Below are 24,568 nucleotides of genomic sequence, written 5' to 3' on the forward strand. Positions count from 1 at the left end.
GTACCTATGAAAGTGCCTCTTGAATAGGAATCTAGGAGAGGAACAATTAGGGTATATGAACATTCATCCTCACAAGACAAGGACAAATTCTTTCCCAGAGTGGTTGTTCCAATTTACAGTTCCATTAGCAAAGAACCTCCTGTAGATCTATTTCCTCTCCAACATTTGGTATTTTCATACTTTAAAATTTTTGCCAATTGAATTGGTATTAAATGGTATATAGTCTTAATTTGCTTTCCCTGATGTCTAAAAAGGTGAATGTCTCTCCTTATGTTTACTGGCCCTATGGGTTCCTCTTCTGAAATTCCTGCTGATGTCTTCTGTTCATTTTTCAAATGGATTATCTTTTTCTTCTTGATTTGCAGACGTTCTTTATATTTTCTTTGTTATTTTGGTTATATGTGTTGTAAATATCTTTTCCCAATTTGTAACTTGTTTGTTTTTTTGTATTTATGGTGTGTTTGGGAGAACATAAATTTAATTTTAATATAGTCAAATTTATCAATTTTTTCTTTATAGTTAGCCCTTTTTGTTTCTAGTTTAAGAAATTCTTCCTTTTCCCAATATCATGAAAATATTCGCCTATACCCTATAAAGAACTGTACACTTTTACTTATGACACTTAAGTACTTGATTTGCTACAGTTAATATCTGTGTAGGGTATGAGGTAGCAGCAGTCTTTTTTTTTTACATATGAATAGTAATTTTGTGCAGATTCATGTTTTAAATAGTTTCTCCTGTTTCCACTGATCTGGCTTGCTATAGCTGTTTTATATTACAGTCCCAAGTGTGGGTCTGTTTCTGGACTCTCTAGTATATACCAGTGTATACTGCTTTAAACAGTGCAGGTTTATAATGAATCCTGATACCTGCCAGGGCAAGCCCCTGCCCTCCTGTCATTCGTTTTCAGAATTTTGGCCCTTTGTGGTTCCTTATATATTGTAGAATCAGCCTATCAAGATCATAAAAAGTCCACCGGGCTTTTGATTGGAACTCAACTGGATGGAAAGATCACTTGTGGGAGAATTGCTATCTCTTGGATACTAAATCTTCCTATTCATGAATATGGCGTATCTTGTCATTTATTTAGTGCTTTTAAAACATCTGCCAATTAAGTATTACAATTTTCCCTGTAGAAGTTTTTTTTTTTGTTAGATTTAGTCCAAAGAATATAATTTTTGTGATGCTATTATAAGTGGTATCATCTTTTTAGTTACGTTTACTGGCTATTTTTGCTTATGAATAGAAATGCTATCATTCTGTTGACCTTCTATCTGGCCCCCTGGTAAATTCTTTTATTTCTAAAACTTTGTCAAGAGACTCCTTTAAATTTTCTTTATAGTCAGTCATAGCATCAATTTTGTTACATTTATACCTAATATGCGTTAAGTAATATTATTATAGATGGTATCTTATTTTGAATTAGTGTATTTTTGGCTGGTGCATAGAGATCTATTAGCTATTTAAGATTAATCTTATATCATCCTCTCCATACTACAAATGAGAAAACTGAGCCCTAGGGAGTTTAGTGACTTGTCAACGGTTATTATGCTAGTAAAACTGATGAGCTTAGATTAGAACCCATTCATTCTAACTATAAAACCCATACCACCCCTTCCTTACTTGTTTTCTTGCAGTACATAACAAATTGTGTATAGGAAACCACCATTAAGAAGCAAATCACACAGAATCCCACTTTTGCCTTTTGCCTCTCCCGACATCACTGAACCCTCTTGCAGTTCATGATACTCTAATTAAGAACAGGCTTACCTGTTCCTATCTTTTCATATTCTGCTCCATTTATGACCAGGGTTTCAGATGGCTTTTCCAACTTCTCTGGATGTTCACAGCAAACTCACTAACTATGCACGTCTAGAAAAATCTTCCCCATGACATTAAGTACAAAACTATTCTACAACCCTCAGAGAAAGTTAGTGTATAACTTAGCTAAGTCTTTAAAATATACTATGCTTTCAATGAGCTAGGATAATTCTTTTGGAGTCTTTCCGCTCTAGTGGGTAAATTCACATTCAATCAATTTCTGAAAATACATGTTCAGTTGCCAATGGGCTTGCATTTTCCACTGCAGCTTATAATATGCAGTTGATGGGAAGGAACTGCTCCTGGAATCCTATTTTGGTCTGTCAAACATTTTTCAAGCCTTGGTGACCTACTGATTAAATCTGTATACATACATTTTTTTTTTACATACATTTTTATGAATTCGTGTTTCATAAGATTCAAACGACCATAACCTATGGTAAGAATCACCCGTCAATTAAAAAACAAAATCAAAGGTGTTCTGAAACTATACTAGACCCATGAGAAGAATCAGGGTGGGACGCAGTTTCCCATAATTTAAAAAAAAGACAATTTTAGGGGAAAATCTGTGCAAAAGCAATTGAAGCAATTGTTCCCAGGCCAATGCTTTATCTTAATGCTACTACTCAGGACTAGATTTTACAGCCAGACTATTCAGCTCAGAAAAGGATTACTTAAAACTATATAGTGTTTTTTTTAAAAAGGCCAGGTTATTGGTGGAAATTTTAAGATTAGCAAAGGAAAAATTCAATACTAAGAATGATTACCATTCAGACAATTATTCTTATTTTCAGCATATTTGTCAAAACTACTCATTATTGTTTTTACACGGAGAGTTCACATCTGTTTACAACATACTTAAATGAAAAATAAAATTAATTATCCTCATTATCCTTAGCTCCAGAGGTAAAGTCAAGGACAGAGGATGAGTTTAATTTAGCCAGGATCACTTATCAAATTAAGGTCAGATTGGTGGAAAAAACAACAACAGAGTTCCTGAATCTACCCGTAGTCCCCGAACCACACTGCTCTTGGGGCAGTGGATGGAGGGTGAGTCAGTAATCCTGCCACAGGAGCATGCCAGCATTCTGTCCAGAGCTGGACCTGAGACAGACGCTGGTGAAAAGCAGGTTTTCTCTCAGAAAAGTGGGCCCTGAAATACCATTACTTATTAGTCACTGGCCAGGTAAGTTCTTCTAAAACGCTCTTCTCCTAAAATTCCCATTTGAAATATTATCAATGGAGCTTAAAATATGGGGACTTGGGCTTTTTGACACTGGCACTATTTCCAGGTGACCATCACCCATCCCTACAAATAGGGATTTCATCAACGTTCTGCTCATTCACTTGTCTGCTTGGGAGACAGTGGGAGCAGCTGCAATAAAGAGTGTAACTATTCCTAAGAGCAGAATGATAGGCAAGGGGAGAAAAAAGTTCTTTCATGGCCATATGCCTGATGGCCCAAATATTCAGCCATGGCATCCCTTTCTAGTCTGCCTAGTCAGAGGGTGCAGTGGACAAAAAGACAAACAGAAGAACTTACAACGTAAGCAAGATGTGACCTAGTGATTATAGCTGTGCTTTTACTGGCAACGGTGATGCTCAGAGAGGCGCCAGCAGCCAGCTGAGGCCCCCGGGCCTCGGACAGTGACACCTCCACCCTCACTTCCACTGTTGCTGCTGAGATGCCATCTGTAACTGAGATCTCCATGCTGTCCTCCCGGGCAGAGGATCCATCGTGTAGATACTGCAGAACATTTTCCTCTACATCCTCATATGTGAAAGTGTCACCTTTCAAGAATAAAACAAATTGCAAAAAACCCAATTACTTCTGGGAATAACGCTTCTCATTTCCATAACACCTTTGTTCTCAGGATTTCAAAGGACATATAGGATCATAAACTCTGGAAGTTGTAAGCTAATTAGTCCACCCACCCACCCAATATAAGATTCCCTTTATACTACCCTTGCAAAAGCGTTATTTAGCCTGTCCTTCAACACGGCTCAAGGTGGGAGCCTCACTGTTTTACAAGGGAGCGACTTCCACTGACGATAGCTGTAAAATTCTTTTAAGTTTTTAATCATGTTCAGCCAAAATCTGCCTCTAAGCTTCACTCATCACTCTTCGTTCTAGAGAATAAAGAACATGCTTCTGTTTGTTATGATAGCCCTTCTAGAATCTAATCTTGATACTGAAGATTTACTGAAAAATTTAAGAAGGTAAATTATGCTAGACAAACCTGTAAGAGATCTTTGTTCTAATTAAGAACATAAGGTTCTTTTAAATTAAAAAACACTTAGAAATTGAAAAATATATTTAAAGTTAGAAACCTAAACTGTGTAAGTCTAGAGTACTAACTTGGGATAGATCTGATAGGCGTGGTGTGAAAAAAAAATGTCAAGGTCATAAATGTTTAAGAAAAACAGGTTTAAACAAAATTTAAAATAAAAAATTTTTAAACAGCAGGATTCATTAGAATTCTAGAATCTCCAATATTCAACCTTAAAGTTTATCAAAATTGTTTGGTCATAGAACCCTTTTCATGAGAAATTCTACTTAGTGCCGTGGGTCCCAATGATTCCACGAGCACAACTGAGGAACTGGTCTTCCTGGATGTTTTATTCAATTCTATTTCTTCATAGATTATTGACTGCCATAATTGATGTTATATAATGAAACAAAATAATTTATTTATTCTTTGTATTCATCTTCTAAGCCTTCTCTTTCAACATTGTGTTAATGTGATTTACTAGTGGTCATGTGCCTTAAAAAAGTAATAAAACTAATAATTTACAAACATCTTTAGAACTCGTATATTAATTACACAAATATAGGTTAAATATAATGGCAAAGAAACTGGGCTATGACTGCTATGCTCCTAACGTAGTTCCCTTAGGATGACAGAAATTTATCTTTTTTTTTTTTTTAACATCTTTATTGGAGTATAATTGCTTTACAATGGTGCGTTAGTTTCTGCTTTATAACGAAGTGAATTAGCTATACATATACATATATCCCATATCTCCTCCCTCTTGCGTCTCCCTCCCTCCCACCCTCCCACCCCTCTAGGTGGTCACAAAGCACTGAGCTGATCTCCCTGTGCTATGCGGCTGCTTCCCACTAGCTATCTATTTTACATTTGGTAGTGTATATAGGTCCATGCCACTCTCTCACTTCATCCCAGCTTACCCTTCCCCCTCCCCGTGTCCTCAAGACCATTCTCTACGTCTGTGTCTTTATTTCTGTCCTGCCCCTAGGTTCTTCATAACCATTTTTTTTTTTTAGATTCCATATATATGTGTTAGCATATGGTATTTGTTTTTCTCTTTCTGACTTACTTCACTCTGTATGACAGGCTCTAGGTCCATCCACCTCACTACAAATAACTCAATTTTGTTTCTTTTCATGGCTGAGTGATATTCCATTGTATATATGTGCCACATCTTCTTTATCCATTCATCTGTTGATGGACACTTAGGTTGCTTCCGTGTCCTGGCTATTGTAAACAGTGCTGCAATGAACATTGTGGTACATGATTCTTTTTGAGTTATGGTTTTCTCAGGGTATATGCCCAGTAGTGGGATTGCTGGGTCATATGGTAGTCCTATTTTTAGTTTTCTAAGGAACCTCCATTCTGTTCTCCATAGTGGCTGTATCAATTTACATTCCCACCAACAGTACAAGAGGGTTCTCTTTTCTCCACACCCCCTCCAGCATTTATTGTTTGTAGACTTTTTGATGATGGCCATTCTGACCGGTGTGAGGTGACACCTCATTGCAGTTTTGATTTGCATTTCTCTAATAATTAGTGATGTTGAGCATCATTTCATGGGTTTGTTGGCCATCTGTATATCTTCTTTGGAGAAATGTCTGTTTAGGTCTTCTGCCCATTTTTGGATTGGGTTGTTTGTTTTTTTGATATGGAGCTGCATGAGCTGCTTGTATATTTTGGAGATTAATCCTTTGTCAGTTGCTTCATTTGCAAATATTTTCTCCCATTCTGAGGGTTGTCCCTTCATCTTGTTTATGGTTTCCTTTGCTGTGCAAAAGCTTTTAAGTCAGAAATCTATCTTAACGATACTTCTTTTGTTCAGTAAGTTTTTTAAAAACCTGCCTTTGTGACTCCTAAATGCCTGTTTGTTGCTCTTACAAATTCAATGTACCTTCAAGGTCAAAGATTTGACACCCTCTCTCTGAAGACATATTCAGAAGAACGCATTACTAGATGCCTATTAGGAATTATATAAAGGTTTTGAGAAAGTACAGATTGTCAGAATAAGTATACAGCATCCCAAGGTGACAACTTTGAAAGGGATAATATTCACTTCAATATATGAGAGCCGACTATTAAAAATTAGATTTAGGTGTGTTCTTTGCACTATTCTGTACTTCCTAAACAATCAGCATGTATTATTCTTTATAATCAGGGAAAGCGCAATAAGTATTATTTTGGAAAGCTGAGCACATTACCACCCTTTTTTAGTGGGTGAAGAAACATGTAGTTTACACTCTCAGAGTCACAGTGCTTAAAATATTGTGAAGATTCACATACCAAAATAAGGAAGACAAATTTATCTCCATGAACAGACCATGGGAAAGTGGCAGCTGACCATTCACGTAAGGTCGTTCTAAATGCATTTACTCCAGGTTTCAGAAATCAACAAATTTTACCTACAACTTGAGGAAATAGCTTCATAGTTTTGGGGTGTGGGTAGTGGTACAGAGAAAGAAGTCCCAGATACTTCAGCCAATGGACTAAAGGTTTTTCCTTTCTACGTATCTCTTTATAGTTTATCCCACAATGTTGCTTTACTTCTTGTCTGAGACATAAAACCAACTGCAATGTGAAAACAATATTCTGTGATAACATATATGAGAAGAGACTCTAAAAAAGAACGAACGTATGTATATGTATAACTGAATCACTTTGCTGTACACCTGAAACTAACACAACATTGCAAATCAGCTGTACTACAATAAAATTAAAACATTAAAAAAAAAAAAGAAATCCAAGCAGGCCAATGACAGAGTGAGCAGCTACCTGAGGCCATGGGCCCTGGGAACCCAGCCGTGTACTTAAGGAGCACGCCATGCTGGGGAGGTTTCCGGAGCTCAAAGAGGAGTTCTTCAGGCACTGTCTCCATGTCTCTTACTACCAACTCAAGTCCTACAGTCAGGAGAATAGAGCATGGTGAGAAGATGTGTACATTAACAACTGTATACTCTGGGTACAGTAAAGCCCCAGGCCAGGCTGGAAGCCATGTTGTGGGTAATCTGATGGTTAGAAGAAAGTGCTGTTTAATTTGAATCAACCACAAAAAAGAGTGAAAACTTGATAATACAGTCAGTTCCCAAATTACAAGTAGGTTCTTGCAAAAGTTAACTTATGAGTAGGTAGTTCTGAATTCAGAATACCTTTTTTCTTTCATACAAATGAGGGAATGGTAGCCCATGAAAAGGTCAGTCCTGACTGACCGGGTAGGTTTTCTTCCAGAAAATACTCTAAGAAATTGTGTTTGCTTTTCATCATTTCTTCCCTTCTCCTTTCTCTGAATCTACAGAAGAGCCAAGTTATTTTAACAATGGTTCCTCTGGCCATCACTGACATGAGAAGCAGTGGGGCAAAAGGGACAGTCATCTTTGTACCTGTGGCTTGTTTATAGGTTGGATGATAAGTAATTTTAGGCCAATACCCATATGTAGGAACTAGATAAGGATGTGTAGAGCACAGCTTACAAAAATCACAGTACCCACTATTCGCTCTTAAGATGTTCTTGGTAAAAGAATAAACTTCTAAAAAGTAAGTATACTAATAGGTAAATAAAATCACATATAAAACACCTGGGCCAACTCTAAGTCATCGCAGCTTCTGAAGGTTATGGTGACTTGTCACTCCTACTGTTACTCTTTGCTTTCTAAAGAGAAAACAAGAGCAGTCATTGAAACCACTTCCCTCTCTTCTCTTCTCTGCTCTGTGTTACTTTATATTTTAGCGATGGCAACAAATCAAACTCCTAGAGACCGGAAACTAAATTCTGTGTTGTATTCCATCACTGAGCATTGGCTTCTGAAGGGTTTATTTCCTTCTCTCCATGCTGCTTCCATATGCATGGAAATGGGCAGAGGGATGGCTATGGATGAGATGCCTGCAACTTCTGGAAGAGAAGGTCACTACTTTTTGGTAACCATGAAGAGATTTATACAGGGACTGTTACTGAAATACGGTTCCATTTCCAAGCCATGTTTCTTTCAGGTTCCCAGTTCTTACCTATAGAAGTGCTGCCTCCTGGGCTGACTTTAAGCAGTGGAGCTGTAACCTGGAACACTGGTGGGTGACGATCAATGCGAAGTAAGTGAACGGTGAGGGCCATCTCTGGACTTGTGTGGCCTCCATCCGAAACTAGAAAGAGTACACACACACACACACACACATCAGTTTGTAGTCTGGTCACCTGTAGGCTAGTTCTATAAATATGTAGCCAGAAGCTTTTTTAGATTACCTTAACACTTTGAAGAGATGCTTATAAATAGAAAATGTCAGCAAGCAAGACACTGTGAGCTATTCTACAAAGCTCTTTCTACTGAATAACGAAAAAGCTAAAACCATAACGACAAAGTCATTCTAAGAAGCAACTTTCACACCAAGGTGATATTGACAAATATTAGTGGAAGGGAAAGTAATACAAAATATGCACTCTTAGGTGATGCTGGTAGAAGCTTTTATTGATGGAATATTTTAGATTCAATTCATTCTTCCAATGTTCCAGAGAAATCGTTTTTTCGGGATATCTCTGTTAGAAATGATGTCCGTCTCATTATAAAATACTTTAAAAGGATAGAAAATGTCTACACAGATAATTCTAATGTCATTTGTTTGGAAGTCAGCAGACCCATTTTTACCTCATTATGCACGATGCAATAAATGGAAGAGCACCTTTGCGAATAAAACATTGACCTTAAGATTTTATTCCCCTGGATTACCTGACATCCAAGTGAGCATTGATCACTGGAGAGAAATCAAAGCGGATTTGCCAGACCCTTGATTCTTATTTCCACTTTCCTATATCTTAACACGCCTTCCCTTCTCTAAAAGCCAGCTTTGGAGGAACACCTGCACCAGCCACTCATTGATGTATTTATCTGCAGTGCCTATTGAGAAAACTGTACTGTTGATATTTTAAACGTATGGTATGCTTATACATGGGTTGGTTACAAGAAACAGGTTTCCTTCACTACTTTCTCGTGGACTTAGTTAACAAGTCAGTAGGAATCTAACCTCTACTTCAGCCAAGTGAGCCATCACTTAGTGACTCCTGGTAATGATTCCAACAGGTTTTAGATTTGTCTTTTCCTTGAGAACACATCTAAAAGATATGGTTGAATTTTATAAGGTACATTCCATGCCCTAGAGAAGTCCAGAAATAGCCCTCCTGAAGGAGAGAAGATAGTATCCCTGTGAGAATGAAGGTTTTATGGCTCTGGTCATTCGGTCAAATGTCAAAGTTATTGTATCTGCTTCTTTGTGCTCAATCTTTTGTGCTCTCTGGATAGTCAGAGGTAGGGACCAATGATTCTTAACTTTGGGGAGTTTGAAGACAAAAGTACAAACTTTTCCATAAATTTCAGTGGATTCAGGATTCTCTGAAGTCCCTGGAATCTAAGTTAAGAAGTCCCTTTATTAAATAAAAATAAATGATTGCAAAATACAATTCTATCTCTTTAATGTTTTACATTGATTTTATTTTTAAGTGGGGGGGGCACCTCAGGGAGTCTTCACCATCCTTACCTTACAGAAGAGGAAAGGAAAGGCCCTAAAACTTAAACAGCTTTGGTCATATCACACAGCTGTCGGTGTGACCAAGGTATATCCTTGTCTCTATAAGTAAAGCGAGGAAAGCTGTTTTCTGGTACATGTAACATAACAACAAAATATACCATGAGGGCGAAGTGCTTTGCAAGCAAACATAGGAACTTACAATCAAAATTTAGTAATTACATGTCTAGCCCTCTCTTTAAGCAACGTTTTTGATTTCTCTGAGAAATAGTCACACTGCCTCTTTGGTCAGATGCCTCCTGCAGGCACATTCACCCTGTGTGTTTTCCTTGCTCTGGATGGTTCTGTAGAGCATCTGTGCTTGTCTTGAGCAGTCAGGTCAGGAATATCAGTTTGCTGTCTCAGCTTAGCTGATTAACCAAATGAGCGGCTCTCCCTCATTCCATGGGTTAAAGTCAGGGCTTGGGTTTCTTGCTGCCTTAGTTTATTATGTGTCCAAGTTAAATTTTTCTCTCTCAAAACTCTGCTAAAAGAGATGGCTTCTTTCCTACCAGATTCCAAAAGTTTTTCTCTTTTTTAAAAAAAGGAACCTCTTATACCTTTCACAACAGTCAACTCAAAATGGATCATGGAACTAAATGTAAGCCGCAAAACTACAAACTCTTAGATGATAACATAGTAAAAAACCTAGATGACCTTGGGTATGGTGATACCTTTTTAGATACGACACCAAAGACACAATTCATGAAAAAAGTAATTGATAAGCTGGATTTCATTAAATTTAAAAACTTCTGCTCTGTGAAAGAAAATGTCAAGAGAATGAGAGGACAAGCCACAGTCTGGGAAAAAATATTTGCAAAAGACACATCCGATAAAGGACTCTTATCCAAAATGTACAAGGAACTCTTAAAACTCAACAATAAGAAACAACTCAATTAGAAAACAGACTGAAAACCTTAACAAATACCTCACCAAAGAAGAAACAAATGGCAAATAAGCATATGAAAATATGCCCATCATCATATGTCAGCAAAAAATTGCAAATTAAAACAACAATAAGATCCTACTGTGCACCAATTATAATGGGCAAAATTTGGAACACTGACAACACCAAATGCTTGTAAGGACGTAGAGCAAAAGGAGCTCTCATATATTGCTAGTGGGAATGCAAAATGGTTCAGCCACTTTGGAAGACAGTTTGGCTGGTTCTTATAAAACTAGACATACTCTCACTAAACATACAATTCAGCAATTGCACTCCTTGGTATTTACCCAGAGGAGTTGAAAACTTAGGTCTACACAAAAAACCTGCACACAGATGTTTATAGCAGCTTTATTCATAATTGCCAAAACTTGGAAGCAGCCCAGCATGTCCTTTAGTAGGTGAATGGATAAACTATGGTACAGCTGGACCATGGAATATTATTCAACACTCAAAATAAATGAGCTACCAAGCTATGAAAAGAAGGAGGAATCTTAAATGCATATTACTTAGTGAAAGAAGCCAATCTGAAAAGGATACATATTGTATGAGTACAACTATATGATATTCTGAAAAGAGTAAAACTATGGAAGACAATAAACATAGTGGTTGCCAAAGGTGGGGGGAGGTGAATAGGCAGAGCACAGAATATTTTTAGGGCAGTGAAAATATTCTATATGATATTATAATGATGGAAATGCCATAGGGCAAAAATGCCATATCTTGGTCTAAACCCATAGTATACATAACACAAAGAGTGAACTCTAGAGCAAACTGGACTTTGGGTGATTATGATGTGGAAATGTAGGTTTATCCTTGGTAAAAAGTGTACCATTCTAGTGAGTGATGTTGATAATTGGAGAGGCTATGCTATGCATATGTTGGGGCAGGGGGTATGGGGAAAATGTCTGTACCTTCCTCTCACTTTTAAAAAAATATATTTATTTATTTATTTTGGCTGATGGGGTCATAGTCGTGGCATGCGGGACCTTTAGTTGTGGCATGCAGGAATCTTTTAGTTGCAGCATGTGGACTTCTTAGCTGTGGCATGCATACGGGATCTAGTTCCCCGACCAGGGATCGAACCCATGCCCCCTGCATTGGGAGCATGGAGTCCCACCCACTGGACCACCAGGGAAGTCCCCTTCCTCTCAATTTTGTTGTAAACCTAAAACTGCTCTAAAAAATTAAGTCCAAAATAATTTTTTTTTAAAAATCACTCAACAGTAAAAAAAAGAACCTCAGGCAGAAACAAGATAAATTAATTTAAGGTCGGCCCAAGGTCCATTTCCTTTACTCTGTATAATAGGTTCATGGATCATTTAACTTAAAGTCCTGGAGAAGGTTAATAGTTAACCCCTTCACCTATTCAAGCTTTCAGGTAAGTATTGAGGCTTGGAAACCAAACTGGCACACTACCATGATACTTGTTTTGCACGACCATAACACATACAGACAGACTAAATTAAATATCTCATACTCAGAGTCAGAAACTTGTATTAAAATCCTGGTTCTACTGCTTACCAGGTACGGAAACATGAGCAGATTACTACTCTAATGACCCTTAGTTTCCTCAGCTTTCAAATGCTAAAATAAAACCTGTCCTTACAATATTGTTATTAGGATTAAATAAGACAACTTATATTGTAAATCGTTTTGTAAAATGTAAACTGCTATAATCTGTTGTATCTTATTACTGATGTATGAACTATCTATAAGTCTGTCACTAGAAATGAGCTGATACTAGGTTCTTTTCAACAATGACAGAACACTAGAAAAAGAAATAAAAGGCAGTCAAATCAGAAAGAAAGAAAGAAAACTGTCACTATTTGCAGATAACATGATATTATATATAGAAAACCCTAAGGAGTCCACCAAAAACCAAGAGAACAAATGAATTCAGTACAGTTGCAGAATGTGAAATCAATACATAAAAATGCACTGCATTTCTATACACTAATAACAAACCAGTAGAAAGAGAAATTAAGAAAATAATCCCATTTACAATTGCATCAAAAAGAATAAAATACCTAGGGATAAATTTAACCAAGGAGGTGAAAGACCTGTACAATGAAAACTATATGACATTGATGAAAGAAACTGAAGACACAAATAAATGGAAAGATATTCCACACTCATGGATTAGAAGAATTAATATTGTCAAAACGACCATAATACCCAAAGCAATCTCCAAATTCAATGCAATCTCTATCAAAATTCCAATGGCATTTTCCACAAAAATTAGACAAACAATCCTAAAATTTGTATGGAACTACAAAAAAACCCCAAATAGCCAAGCAGTCTTGAGAAAGAAGAACAAAGCTGGAGGCATCATGAGCCCTGATTTCAAACTGTACTCCAAAGTTACAGTAATCAAAACAGTATGGTATTGACATAAAAACAGATATATAGATCAAAGGAACAGAATAGAGAGCCAATAGATATCAGGTCAATTAATTTATGAAAAATAACAAAGACTATAAAATGGGGAAAGGACAGTCTCTTCAAGACACGGTGTTAAGAAAACTGGACAGCCATATGCAATAGAAGGAAAATGAACCAGTAGCTTACACCATACACAAAAATTAACTCAAAATGGATTAAAGACTTGAACATGGGCTTCCCTGGTGGTGCAGTGGTTGAGAGTCCGCCTGCCGATGCAGGGGACATGGGTTTGTGCCCTGGTCCGGGAAGATCCCACATGCCATGGAGCGGCTGGGCCTGTGAGCCATGGCCGCTGAGCCTGCGCATCCGGAGCCTGTGCTCCGCAACAGGACAGGCCACAACAGTGAGAGGCCCACGTATCACAAAAAAAAAAAAAAAAAAAAAAAAAAGACTTGAACATAAGACCTGAAACTATAAAACTCCTAGACGAAAACATAGGCGGTAAGCTCCTTGACACCAGCCTTGGCTTTTTGAATTTGACAACAAAAGCAAAAATAAACAAGTGGGACTACATCACACTTGCACAGCAAAGGAAACCATCAACAAAATGAAAAGGCAACCTACAGAATGGGAGAAAATATTTGTAAATCATGTATCTGATGAGGGGTTAATATCCAAAAAAAAAAAAATATATATATATATATATATGAAGAACTCATACAACTCAATAGCATAAAAACCCACAATCTGATTTTTAAAATGGGCAGAAAATCTGAAACAACATTTTTCAAAAAAGATACACAGATGGCCAACATGTTCATGAAAAGTTTCTCACTCACTAATCATCAGGGAAACGCAAATCAAAACCACAATGAGATATCACCTCACACCTCTTAGAATGGCTATCATCAAAAAGACAAAAGATAACAAGTGTTATGAGGGCATGGGGAAAAGGGAACCTTTTTATACTGTTGCTGGGAATGCAAATTGGTGCGGCCACTACAGAAAATAGTATTAAGTCTCCTAAAAAAATTAAAACTAGAACTGCCACATGATGTGGTAATCCCACTTCTGGGTGTGTATCCAAAGGAAATAAAATCAGTATCTCGAAGAGATACATGCACTTCCATGTTTATTGCAGCACTATTCACAACACTCAAGATGTGGAAACAACCTAAATGTCCACTGGTGGATGAATGGATAAATAAAACATGGGAATATAATGTATAGCATGGTGACTATAGTTAATAATACTGTATTCCATATTGGAAAATTGCTAAGAGAGTAGATTTTTAAAGTTCTGATCACAAGAAAAAAAATTTGTAACTATACATGGTGACAGATGTTAACTAGACTTATTGTGGTGATCATTTTGCAATATATACAAATATCAACTTATTATGTTGTACAACTGAAAATAATGCAATGTTATGTGTCAATTATACCGCAATAAAAAAAAATAAAAAACCAGTGACACAACCCTAAAATTTACTATTAATTCAAGTGTGACTTTTTAACCCTCAAAGAAAAAAAGAATATCTGAGAGTTTGAGGGAGATGACTTTATCCCTACTAAGATTTATCCCTACATGAAATATAATAGGACATATGGATGGGTGATTCTAATGGAATAGTCAATCCGAACTAAACAGCTGTTTAAGGATTTATGGTCATCCATCCTCACTCTAGACCTAAGTTAAGAAAGTTTGTCTCTACTTTGCATCAGCATAGATGCCAGGTCTGATTCTGCTTTTGCTTACTGGCACTCAGCTTCTACTGTACTTGAACTAAAACTAGGATGCTGAGGTCTATACACAGCTATCACAACTCACTGTCTGGGTCAGAACACTTCCAATAGAAGGCTGTTTCATCTACATTGAAAATTTGTTGTTTAGTGTAGCCACCATCATTAATGATCTTAGCTAAATCATCTGGATAACTTGCTGCAGCTTCTGCACCAGCACTTACTGCTTCACCTTGCACTTTTATGTTAAGAAGATGGCTTCTTTCCTTAAACCGCATGAACCAACCTCTGCTAGCTTCAAACTTTTCTTCTGCAGCTTCCTCATTTCTCTCAGCTTTCGTAGGATTGAAGAGAGTTAGGGCCTTGCTTTGGATTAGGCTTTGGCTTAAGGGAATACTGTGGCTGGTTTGATCTTCTCTCCAGACCACTAAAACCTTCTTTCTATCAGCAATAAGGCTGTTTTGCTTTCTTATCATTTGTGTGTACACTGGAGGAGCACTTTTAATTTCCTTCAAGAACTTTTCCTTTGCATTCACAGCTTGGCTGTTTGGCACAAGAGACCTAGCTTTTGGCCCATTCTGGCTTTTGACATGCCTCGCTCACTAAGCTTAATCATTCCTAGTTTTTGATTTAAAGTGAGAGATGTGTGACTTTTCCTTCACTTGAAAACTTAGAGGTCATTGTAGGGTTATTAATTCGCTTAATTTCAATATTGTTGTGTCTCGGGGAATATGGAGGCCTGAGGAGAGGGAAAGAAACAGAGGAATGGCCAGTTGGTGGAACAGTCGGAACACACACAACTTTTATTAGGCTTACTGTCTTATACGGGTGTGGTTCCTGGGGCCCCAAAGCAATTACAATATTAACATCAAAGATCACTGCTCACAGATCACTACAACAAATATATTAATAATGAAAAAGTTTGAAATATTGCAAAAATTACCAAAATGTGACACAGAGACAGGAAGTAAGCAAATGCTTCTGGAAAAATGGCACTGATAGACTTCTTTACACAGCGTTGCCACAAACCTTCAACTTGTAAAAAATGCAGTATCTATGAAGCACAACAAAGTAAAGTGCAATAAAACGAGGTAAGCCTGTATGTGCCTCTGTTTTGGGAGCTTTACACATATGTAATTATTATTTATTATCCTCATTGATGGATAAGGCATTCAGGTACAGAGACGTTAAGAAACTATTCCACAGTAGGCTGAACCCCAGGCAGACTGGATCCAAAGTCTAAGATCTTAATCATTATTACCTCTTTTTAATAGATATTAGGACAAATTGAAACTGGGCTTAAAGAACACTAATCTTTGGTATCCTTGGTGGATTATAATTATTTTTTCTATGAATACAAAGTTAAGCTATTACTATTTTAACTAGCCATGCGATTATTTTAGAGAAACTTATGTAACTTTTAAGTTGTTCTTAGAAAATAGCTAAAAGTAATGATGAAGACAGCAAAAAGAAGGAAAAATTCCATCTTCTAATAAAATTGAGATTAAAATTTTCACCTGTGAAGTGGAATTTCACTGAGTCTGGGAGACCTGAAAGAACAGAAGACAGAAAATCAGTATACTAAACATTTTGGGGCCAGAAATAGATGGGAAAGGTACAAACTATAGGGCAGAGGTTAGAAAAGTAAAGGACATTTTAACCTAAATTATTATGACTTAAGGAAAGATCACCAGGTTGTTTGCTAATGTTATGTTGACTTTAATGGTGCCAACGCTAATTTTAAGTAACAAAAAGAACCAGAGTGGAATAATTTTATATCACATCAGTTAGAGTGATTTATAATACATTTATTCAGATCCCATTTTACCAGTACATAAAATCTTACAAATCGGTGAATGTGGGTGATGTCGTATGTCACTGACAAGGCTTTCTGGTGGGTCAATTCCATTGTAGATATAGTGATGCCTGGGACACTGATTTACACACTATAACAGTGTAAGAGATTTATCTCGTGGCATTTATCCCATAGATTATACAGGATAGGAGTCTGCTCTCTCTAAAAAGGCTCTAGGAACACAGGCGAGCATAGTGGATTCGGAAATAACCTCAACCAGGGCTGACATGTTTTCTTTCCCTCTAAGCCCAGGATGACCTGAGTTTCTTGTAAAGTAGGTCTTGTAAAGTTGGGGTTAGAGGACCGTGAACATTTTCACTGGTTATGAGTTACCCAGTTAGTAAACACTGGGGATACTCTTAGAGAAGAGGTCTATCCCAGCGCTTAGGGATTTTCAATCTAATTGAGGAGTTCATTATTTTCTAGACAATTGCATCTATAATGGTGTATTAAATAATGGCAAATATTACTTTAAATGTTTGCCATACTTGAAAACATAACTCTAAAATTATTCAACCGCTGTTCAACTCACCATAAGAAATCACCAACTGTTCTGTATGATTAAAGCTACTGTATGATCAAAGCTACTATATAAAAATAATACTCTATATTAATCGTGTTATGTGACACATACATCTTAAAGATCATAAAGAAACAGGCTTCAAGATTTTTAGAATCATTCCAAAGCACAGAAATATTTAGGGGTAGGGACTTAAAACTCAGCAGCTTTGAATACTGGGTCAAGGGGAGACTAATGGGTGGCAAGGATTAAGGCTATCCTGGCTTAGTGGAAGGGCACACACTTGCTTGAATTAGAAATGTAGTTATTCTTTTGCTCAATCTTCTCTTCTTTAAAAAAGGTGTCTTTGTCAAATCCTGGTTTTAATCCCAAAGGTCGCCTACATGGGACCTTCCATGAAGTATGGCAGGATCCTTCTCACTAGATTCCCTTCATCCACATGGCCATCTGTCCTGGCTTCGTCCTCAAATCACTCCCATCACTGCAGTCAAAGAGATCCTTATGGAAAGGCATCCTCCTATAACTTAAAACCTCCACCAGGTCCTTATTGTTCTTGGGATAAGGCTCCCAATCCCTGCAGTCTCACAGTGGCCTTAAGGTCTGCCCTCTATCTCTCCCTGCAGGTCCATCCCCACTCTGTTCAACCCTCCACATTCCAGACACAATGACTTTTTTCAGTGCCTAGAACATCACATTCTCTCCCTCCCAGGGCCTCTGCACAGGGGCATGTGCCCTTCCTTCAGGAATGTTCTCCCAATGATCCCGACACACACACTTAGCCTAGTTAGCTTCTACCCACCCCTCTTCTGTCAATATCTCCCTGGGGCAGCCTCCAGTGGACCCTCAGTCTAGGTCAGTCTTGCTACATCCAATTCCACCACTGAACATTCTTCCTTCTTTTTAGAGCTCTTATCTCAGCCTGCAATTAAACATTCATTACTGGGATTATTGATCAAATTCTGTCTCTATACCTAGGATCCCCAAACTCGCCAGGATTCCTGCCTCTTTTTGCTCACCACTAGATCTCCAAGGCCCATTCGGGCCTTGCCATACAGGAGGCACAAAATAAGGCTTTATTAAAAGTATGCCCTGAAGAACCACAAGGAGTGGTTGTAGAATATAGTGCCTTGGGTGCCTCAAAATAGAGAAAAAAAGCATTACCAGCAAAGGAGAAGGCCATGATCTCCTGGAGGTGGGGGGCTGCAGTGGGGGGACGGTACATAATGTTGCCCTGGTTAATGTCTTCCTGGGTGAAATACCGGATGGGAGAGTGAGGCTGGTCCCTGTGTTCGATGATGCCTAGGAGGAAGAGAGACGGCATGAGCAATCAACAGTAATTCTGACGGCTGACTGAATGATCAGAGCCATAAAGCTGCCTTTCCCACTGGCAGAAGTCTTTTATCCTTCAGGAACAATTGCTCTCAGCTTGTTCTTGGTATACTATTCTTCAGTTATTCAAGAAAAGGGCAAATCTGAAACCCAGATACTCTTGACTAGGTCTCATTGACCATAAACAATAGTAAGATGCAAACTACTGCCCCCTAATGTAGCTTAGACCTGGGAATTCTGAAGTCATAGACACTGTACCATAATTATGAGATTCTCTCAATTGAGTTTAAGTTCAAAGGTCAAGGTCGCTACAAAAATGGCACAGGCCGGTCTCCTGGTGAGGCTGTTAAGATTTTTTTCAATCTACCCTCTTTCCTTCAGAAAATCCTTAGTCTCTGTGATGACCTTTGGCAATAGTAACATGGATCTTGATTGTTCTAAGATCTGGATTTGCAATTATCACTAAGTTATAAATGCTTTAGGGGTGGCAGATTTGCCTGTTATTTCTAAATTCTGCAGGTACAGAACTGATGCTATGATCATCTTTCATGTCCTACTTACTCTTTAAAAGGAGGACACTAATTCAGCTTCTGAGGGACTGACAGACCTACAGTCATTCAGGTTGCTGGTCTGAAAGAACATCTCCACCCTAGCAACGTAGGGAGGACGACTCTAGCTATGGCTTAGCAGATGAAAAAAGAAGACGGAGGACTTTTAGGCTTTTAATTTCTTTGGACTTTATCAAAAGGGAAATGAAATTTAATTTCTCCTTGGGAGAAATTGATAATGTGAAAGGCTCATAGCTAAGGCAGTGGTTGGTCTTGGGAGAGCAGCCTCAGAGACAGGAGCAGAAGTGTCTTCGTAGAAGCTGATCTCCTCACTGTAAGGCACACACACATCTCTCTGGAAACAGGCTTGGTAGCTGAGCCCAAAGTTAAGGGATCTGAAGGCTGGGGACTGATGGCCAGGGCCCACCTCTCCTCTAATTGTAGTTCCACATTTCCATGCTCCTGTATGAGAGCACAGAGCTGTGTGCTGACACATGTTTGTCACGATGGGAATTCCAGAGTTGTGAAGCATTTGACATGACAGATACTAAATGGTCTTCTGGGTCAGTATCTCCTTAAGGAGAACACTTGCACATTCTCACAATTAGGAAGTTTCCTTCCCCTTCATTTGGGTGACCGGTAATACTACTGTAAACGTAATTGGTTTTTTGAAGCTCATAGGGTATTAATATGTAGGAGCACTATGTAAACTTCTAGAAGTCATAAACAGCATTTATTACCTTGGTTAAAAAAAAAAGAGGAGGAGGGGCTTCCCTGGTGGCGCAGTGGTTGAGAGTCCGCCTGCCGATGCAGGGGACACCGGTTCGTGCCCCGGTCCGGGAAGATCTCACATGCCGCAGAGCGGCCGGGCCCGTGAGCCGTGGCTGCTGAGCCTGCGCGTCCGGAGCCTGTGCTCCGCAACGGGAGAGGCCACAGCAGTGAGAGGCCCGCATAACGCAAAAAAAAAAAAAAAAAAAAAAGAGGAGGAGAGCCTTATCCATGCGGGGGAGAAACTGAGTATGTGTGGCTCAGCCCCCATTGGGCTATCTGGCAGAGCTCCTTGTCCTTAGCGCATGCTCATTCTGGTCCACTCGCCTATCAGAACCTCACCAGGGCAGGCCCTGTCCCTACAGGCAGTGCGTGGGAGGGGAACTCATCCAGTGATGAAGTTATGTGCACACTGTGTTCTCCAGTACAGCTCTGTCAGTACCAAAGCTGACACATTCATCTCCATCTGTCCGGCCACAGTGTCTCCCTCTCAACTGGTTCTCAACTCAGAGGACAGGAACACAGGTGATGAATAATTGTTACTCCTTAAATCCTCAACAAGTAGAAGCAGACAGAATTCCAGAGCTTCTAAGGCTGGTCAACAAGTAGAAGACAACAGCACCACTCAAAACATCATTTACTGCACGCCTTACCTTGACTGGGATGCAAAGGTAGAGTGATATTATATATTATCTTTCCACTCGGTCTCTCAGAGTTTACAAAGGAGAGAGAATGAGGCTGAATCACAGTCAGGCCGTCCTCCCGAGCCTACACAAAGTTTAAGAGAGAAGAAGAGAAAATAGTGTGACGAAAACAAAAGCCAGAGGCAAAAACAAACCTCATTAAAAAAAAAAAAAATCAACTTACTCTGTTAGTCACATTTAGCAAAATTTTCTCTGAGAGTTCTAAGGGAGGATCTGGTCTCCTTGCAGATGCGTCCTGGCTGATTCGCCCTTCTCTCCCCTGCCCTTGGCCCCCCTGGGTTTATGTTGGTGCCTGCTGTGGGTGCCCCAATATGATCACTTCTCCCTAGTTGGAACTCACAGTGGTACATGTTTGGAAATGAGCCATCACAGCTGGCTATTCTACTATTCACAGCTGGATCCCTACAGCTCTGCTCCTCTCATTTAACGGGCTAAGATTATATCGGATGAGAATTTCTCCCAACCCCCCAGCTTACTAGTGGGAACTGTGATGCATTCTTTTCTTTTTTTAACTTTGATGGTTTCAAATGGCTAAAGATGAACTCACCTCAAATGCCAGAGAGGCTCACCATTTGAATTCAGAGATTTAAGAATTATGTGTTTATTACAGCTTATAACAATAGTCAATATTTCTCTTCATCTCCATTGTACTATTCCAAAGAACTAGATACTGCTTTTTTGCTTCTAGCTTTCAGGACCCAATGAACGAGTCAAGTGAAATTAATCTGAAGGCCAATGTGTGTGCAGCTTTCACAATCCATTCACCTGTGCGTGTTCACAACCCATTAACAGTGGACAACATTGGAAGAAAAGGAGAGATTCAGAATTCCATGACCAGACCTAATAGAGATTTGGGGACAGCAGCAAAAACACAGAGTGGGGAGGAGAAAATGGAAAAGGAGTGTGAGCACGGGCCCCTTGCCTGGGTCACACATGCCGATAATAAGACAGAACAAAAATATCTGCTCATCGCAGACTCTTCCGAACTGACCCTTGAAGAGTTAGCGTTTGATATGCTCTCCTGCTCTTTCAAGCTCTGCTACTTTCAGAAGGAATTTCCCATTTAGGGAAGGATTGAGTAGGGCTCAGTAATTCTCATGGAGGAGGGCGTGGTGTTCTTCCTTTTACCAATGAAAAGATTGAACATTGCAGTTGCTTCGTAACTGTCCCCAAGGCATACTCGTCCTGGGAGAGGCAGCATTTGCAGGTTAGGACAACCCCCTATTTCAGGTCATTGCTCAGGTCTGGAATGTAAGGAGCAAGGAAAATCAGAATTGCAAATAGCAGCTGGTCTCTCACCCTAAAATAAAACAGGTTAGGACAACAAAAGAAAAACATACGCCCTATGTAAGGTGTTTACAGCCCATGCATGTGTGCATACATCTATAAATGTGTACACGTGTGGGCACAGGTACACGGACAAAAAGTGCAGGGTGAGTACATTGTTCAGTACCGTTTGCCACCTTTTAATCTCAAAACCATCAGGATATCTGAAAATTCTCAAAGTATTATGGGATATTTTTGAAAATTTAGATGTCCCTAAAACAATAAAAGTGGTAAGAAAAAAGAATTATCATGGACCTAGGACGACAGAAAAGGGAAATGTGTTCTAGCCAAGAAAACAGATGTTTTATTACAGAACTTGTTGATACTATTTTTTTACTAATAGAAAGAGACACTAAGCAGAAAAGGCGAGGACTTGATTCTCTGAAGAAAGCAATATTGAGGTTGAGCTATATCAAAGTATAATCAGTTTTAATATTGGCTATTTGAAGTGTTCAATATTTATCAATCAAACAGTAAGAAATGAGAGACTAAAGTTAATGGAAATCATTATAGAAGACACTTTTTTTTAATTAAACTATCTGTCAACAAAGGAAGATTATAGAATAATGGTTTCCGTAATACCCATATTACCTCTGAATACATCCAGAATCCAACCACTTCTCCCCATGACATTGCTACCATCCTGCTGGGAGCCACATTCTCTCACCTGGATTACCACAACGGCCTCCCAGCAGCTCTCTTGCCCTCCCCCAACAGTCTATTTCAGCACAGCAGCCAGCATGATGCCTTTAAAAAGGACATTGGACCTCTACTCAACACCCTGCAATAGCTCTCCATGTTACTCAGAATCAAAAGTCCCTACGATGGCCTGTGAGGCGGACATGGTCCCGAATCTGCTCCACCCCCATCCGCCCACTTAGCACATCTGTGAATTCATGCAGATTCCTCTGGCTTCCACTTACTTTGATCCAGCCATACTGCCTTCCTTGCTGTTCCTTGAATATCTAGGCATGCTCCTACCTTGATACCTCTAAATGAATGGTTCCCTGGGCCTGGAATGCTCTTTCCACACGTCTCTGTACAACTATCTCTCTTACCTTCTGCAAGTCTTTCTTTAAATGTCATTGTCTTAAGGTAACCCACCCTGACCACCTTATTTAAAGTTACAACCTAGGTCTCCCCTGCTACACTTCCAATCTTCTTGGCCCTGATCTACTTTTTGTTTTATCATAATACTTCTCACTAACATGCTATATGTGAGTTGCTTATTTATTTTGTTTATAACTTATTGTCTATTCCCCTCCCCCAAGAGAATGTAAAGTCCATGAGAACATAAATTTTTGTTTGTTCATGGACACCAAGCACCGAGCACACGGCACATGGAAGTGCTCGATAAAAATTTGTTGAATGAATGAAAAAATATTATTATGAAAAAAATTAAGCTAGTAATAAAAATACTTTAAAAAACAACTTCATCAATAATTTTTTAAGAATATTTTTTCATCATATTTCAATGTCATCTAAAGAATTAGAGAGGCAAACATTTGAACACTTAAGATACAGCAAAGTGTGCATGACTAACATCTTTAAACTTCCAGGTCAGAATTTATAAATGACATTATCATTTCACCCTCCATTAAAAAAAAAAAAAGAATTTCCCATGTTGACTGTCATTCTACCAAAGCAGCAAAGCCCATGGCGGGCCTGAGAAATCACACACCCATGAATGATGAGATGAGATAAGTAAAATGAAGGTCCTACCGTTTTCTCACATGGTTTAGTTAGGACAACAAAATTCGTTCATATATTCATGTATTCAACACATTTAATTAATTCATATATTCATGTACTAAATTTTTAGTAAGACCCTACTATGTGCAAGGTACCAGGCAAAAAGCTGTAGAAGGTACAAGATGAATCAGATATAGACCTTTTCCTCAAGGAATTTCACTTTTCAGTGGGAGAAACTCATAAATAGCTCTAAGGTAGAAAATGCTAAGTAGTGTGAAAGGCTCAGATAAAGCACAACAGTAATTCCAAGGATAACAAAACATTTCCAGAGACTGCAGATAATAATTATACTAGTATCTGAAATGTCTCAAGAGAAACATAGACACAGACACCCATAGCCATAAAACAAATACAGCAGGCCCAGGCTTGAGTCCATATCACAAAAAGATCAGCTGTTCTAACTGGATCCCTGCTAGCCTCAATAAGAATGGCTTTAAGAGAACTCTTGCTACAGCAATCACTCTGGAAGCAAATGAAACCAGGAAAGAAAGGCCTTTTCCTCAAGTGGTGACCTTGGGCAACCCAACCCTGAGGACCGCAATCACTTAGAAAAGGAAATAATCAATCTTCTTTCACATTAAGAGATAATAGAATCTATCTCCCCTTTAAGAGAGGACTTGGAAATACGATATTCAAAGTGTGTGTTTGTGTGTGTGTACCCATATAATTAATTTGTTTGAATTCGAAGGTCATACAAGAAGATATTATTAGCCATGTGAAAGTAGGCCTGAAAATATTCACTTAGGCAACAAATATTTACTAAGCAACTATTTTGTATAAGGCGTTTTGCTAGATGCTGAGGAAGATACCAAGGTTAATAAATCAAAGATTTTGCCCTTAAGGATCTTCTAAGTCAAATAGTGGATGATTACTTGGAGAACTGGGAGTCGATGTGAATCTGTTAACTTACTTGAAGAATCTGACACTATCTATGCTGCGATACGCACGTCTTCAGATCCCCTTGCTCAAATTTGATATATATTCTAAATGTACACCTCTCACACATGTTTATATATATATGATATATGTGTATACATATCTTATATATATATGCATGCAT

General features: G+C 38.6%; 1 protein-coding gene across 12 annotated transcripts in view; it reads right to left on the bottom strand.

Moving 5' to 3' along the window:
• Positions 1-24,568, bottom strand: part of FRAS1 (Fraser extracellular matrix complex subunit 1) — a 552,940-nt gene that overhangs the window by 103,015 nt on the left and 425,357 nt on the right. For all 12 annotated transcript variants that reach the window (XR_007477155.1, XM_049709348.1, XM_033406458.2 and 9 more), the window contains 6 exons: positions 20,380-20,494; positions 18,243-18,380; positions 16,224-16,256; positions 8,091-8,222; positions 6,864-6,989; positions 3,365-3,612 (listed from right to left, as the gene is read on the bottom strand). Coding sequence is in view for 11 of the 12 variants with exons in the window: in XM_049709348.1 (XP_049565305.1) it covers positions 3,365-3,612; positions 6,864-6,989; positions 8,091-8,222; positions 16,224-16,256; positions 18,243-18,380; positions 20,380-20,494 (792 nt within the window). In the remaining variant the exon portion in view is untranslated. The remainder of the gene's footprint in view (positions 1-3,364; positions 3,613-6,863; positions 6,990-8,090; positions 8,223-16,223; positions 16,257-18,242; positions 18,381-20,379; positions 20,495-24,568) is intronic.

Source organism: Orcinus orca, chromosome 4 (genome assembly GCF_937001465.1).
Source record: "Orcinus orca chromosome 4, mOrcOrc1.1, whole genome shotgun sequence".
NCBI lineage: Eukaryota > Metazoa > Chordata > Mammalia > Artiodactyla > Delphinidae > Orcinus > Orcinus orca.